The following is a 2,543-nucleotide window of genomic DNA, read 5'->3' on the forward strand; positions in this document are numbered from 1 at the left end:
AGTGGGTGGGTAGGGGAACAGAGGTGGGGGGAGGGGTATGGGAAACTTTCGGGATAGCATTTGAAATGTAAATAAAGAAAATAATAATAATAAAAAAAATTCACTAGGCAACCAATAATCCCCCACACTGGGGAGGCAGAGGCAGGGAGATTTCTGAGTTCAAGGTCAGCCTGGTCTACAGAGAAAGTTCCAGACAGACAGGGCTACACAGAGAAACCCTGTCTCAGAAAACACCTCAAACAACAACAACAAAGTGGCAGGATAAGAGAATGTGGGAGGGCAGGAAGCTACTCCGCTAAGCCCACTCATCTCATTTCTTTTCCACTTCTAGAGCCTGTTTGGTTTTGCAAATGTTTGTTTTTGAGACAACCCACTCTGCAGTCCAGACTAATCCCAAACTCATGGCAATTCTCCCTTCTCGGTGTCCCAATTTCTAGGATTAAGCATGAACCACCACCACTCTGGAGCTCAGTGCTTGGTTTTATTAAGGAGATGCCAGGGAGAGACTGGGTGTCCTTATATGTACTGTTTGCCATCACTCCCTCAGTGTCCTACAATGGCTTCTGGTGGCTTCTCACCAGGAAGGAACAGTTAAACCCAAACACCATGCTCTCTTTGCCAGTCAGGATGAGACTGACTCCCTCTTGCAAAATCCAGTCTGTTTTCTCATCTCTAGCCCTTTCTGTATTCTGTGTCCTGCTTTCCCACACTATCCCCAGTCTGAAATTCAACCATTACTCTGTTGGGCTTTTCGTTTTGTTTGTTTGTTTGTTTGTTCACAGTGTTTCACTCTGTAGATTAAACTACTCTGGAATTCACTATGTAGCTCAAGCTGCCCTCGAACTCAGGGCAATCTTCCTGCCTATCTCACACGTTGAATTCACTTTTTACACACATTTATAAAAGACCTTTTACTATGGGATGGGGCACATTTTCCCCCCTTCCCAAGGATCACCAGTCCCCACCTCTCAGCTTGACTCATGCATAATGGCTGCCCAGTAAAACATAGTTGCTCTCTCCTCTGACCTTCTCAGAGTACTTAGCACCTTTCTGCTTTTATGTGGGTAGACTTCGCCTCACTTTCCTGTTTGAATCCTCCGCATCAGGTAAATCCCACCATGCTCACCAATTTGTCTAAAACACAGACGACTTGCCTGCCTATCTCCTTGGGACTGTGAACCACTACACGGTTACATCTGACCCAGGGAAGATATTAAAGGACTTTCTATGGATGGATGGATGGATGGATGGATGGATGGATGGATGGATGGATGGATACACAAATGCATGGATAAACAGACTAATAAACGAATGGATGAATGAACTAAAGGATAAACTCTTTCTATAAACTTCCTTATTCTTATTCACATTCTTAACATTTAGTTCTTCGTGGAAGTGAAAAATAAGAAAAGGGACGGGTAGTGGTGAGGGAGCCGCTACAGGTCAAGAATTTGCCCTGCAAAAGCCAGGGCGACTGGAAGCTGTAGAACCAGCGGCTCGCTCTCCCACATCCTCCACGCGACGCACGGGTCCCCCAGGCCCCCACCCGAGTCCAGTCCCCACCCCACCCCCATCCACTCCGGGAGATGCGAGTTGGAGCAGGGCCGCCTCCACTCTACACCCCACGGTCCCCGGGGCGGGCAGCTTGGCGTGCTCCTCGCCGCTCCGCCTCCATGATCCTTCCACGCCCCGGACTCTGCGCCTCCAGATCGGGAGTGCAAAGCGTCCTGCGCTCCGAGTGCCCTGCACTCACCGTCGGTGCCTGGCTCTCCGCTGACGCCGCGGGCTAAGCTGAGCAGCAGCACGAGCAGCAGCAGCCGCTGCAACCAGCAGCCTGGCGAGCGGCGCGTGCCCAGGGGCCCCCGGCCCATGCCGCTGGCTCCCTCCCGGCGCCCGCCACTCCCCAGAGGCCCCTGTGCCAAGAGATAAGGCCAGAGGCGCGGGGAAGGGGCGGCGCAGAAGCTTCCGGCGCTGGGCAGCGTGGCGCGGGTCCCGGCGGGGAGCGGGGTCCTAGGTCCCCGGATCTAGGTGCGCCTGGTGCACAGGCTGCGCGCAAACTGCGCCGCGGGGAGAAAGCGGACTGTGCTAGGGGGGAAACATCGCAGTGCAAGTGTGACTTGTGGAGACCAGAGAAGTGTAAGAGCCACAGGAGTGGGTCTCTTACTGGACGGGTCAGAGAGCTGGGAGGTGGTGGCCTCCGCGCGGAGAGAAAGAGAGGAGAGGAAAAAAAGTCATGGGCCAGTTCACCCGGGGTGCACATGCTGGAACAGGTGACAAAACAAAAGTTCCAGCTGCTTGCTAGACGACGCCCTCCTTGGCACGTTAGGAATCGAACGGGGAGAGACACGTGGTGAGAAAGACGTGAGAAGGGACACTGTGTATTCTAGAAACCGAGGGACCGGTTTAAGGTGGGGATAAAAGGTTAGAGAAATATATGGCAGAGTTAAAGAACTCTGCTCTGAGAGTAGGGTCAGCATCAGGGCATGAGGGAATCTGGAAGGGGGCAGGTGATCCTCTGAAGTTTGGAGAGAAGCAGAAATGGA

General features: G+C 52.8%; 1 protein-coding gene across 1 annotated transcript in view; it reads right to left on the minus strand.

Moving 5' to 3' along the window:
* Susd1 (sushi domain containing 1) overlaps positions 1–2,186 on the minus strand; it is a 120,780-nt gene extending 118,594 nt beyond the window's left edge. Inside the window, exon 1 of the mRNA XM_021200675.2 lies at positions 1,754–2,186. Within this exon, the coding sequence (XP_021056334.1) occupies positions 1,754–1,871 (118 nt within the window). The 5' untranslated portion in view covers positions 1,872–2,186. The remainder of the gene's footprint in view (positions 1–1,753) is intronic.
* Positions 2,187–2,543: the final 357 nt, after the last annotated feature.

Source organism: Mus pahari, chromosome 6 (genome assembly GCF_900095145.1).
Source record: "Mus pahari chromosome 6, PAHARI_EIJ_v1.1, whole genome shotgun sequence".
Taxonomy (NCBI): domain Eukaryota; kingdom Metazoa; phylum Chordata; class Mammalia; order Rodentia; family Muridae; genus Mus; species Mus pahari.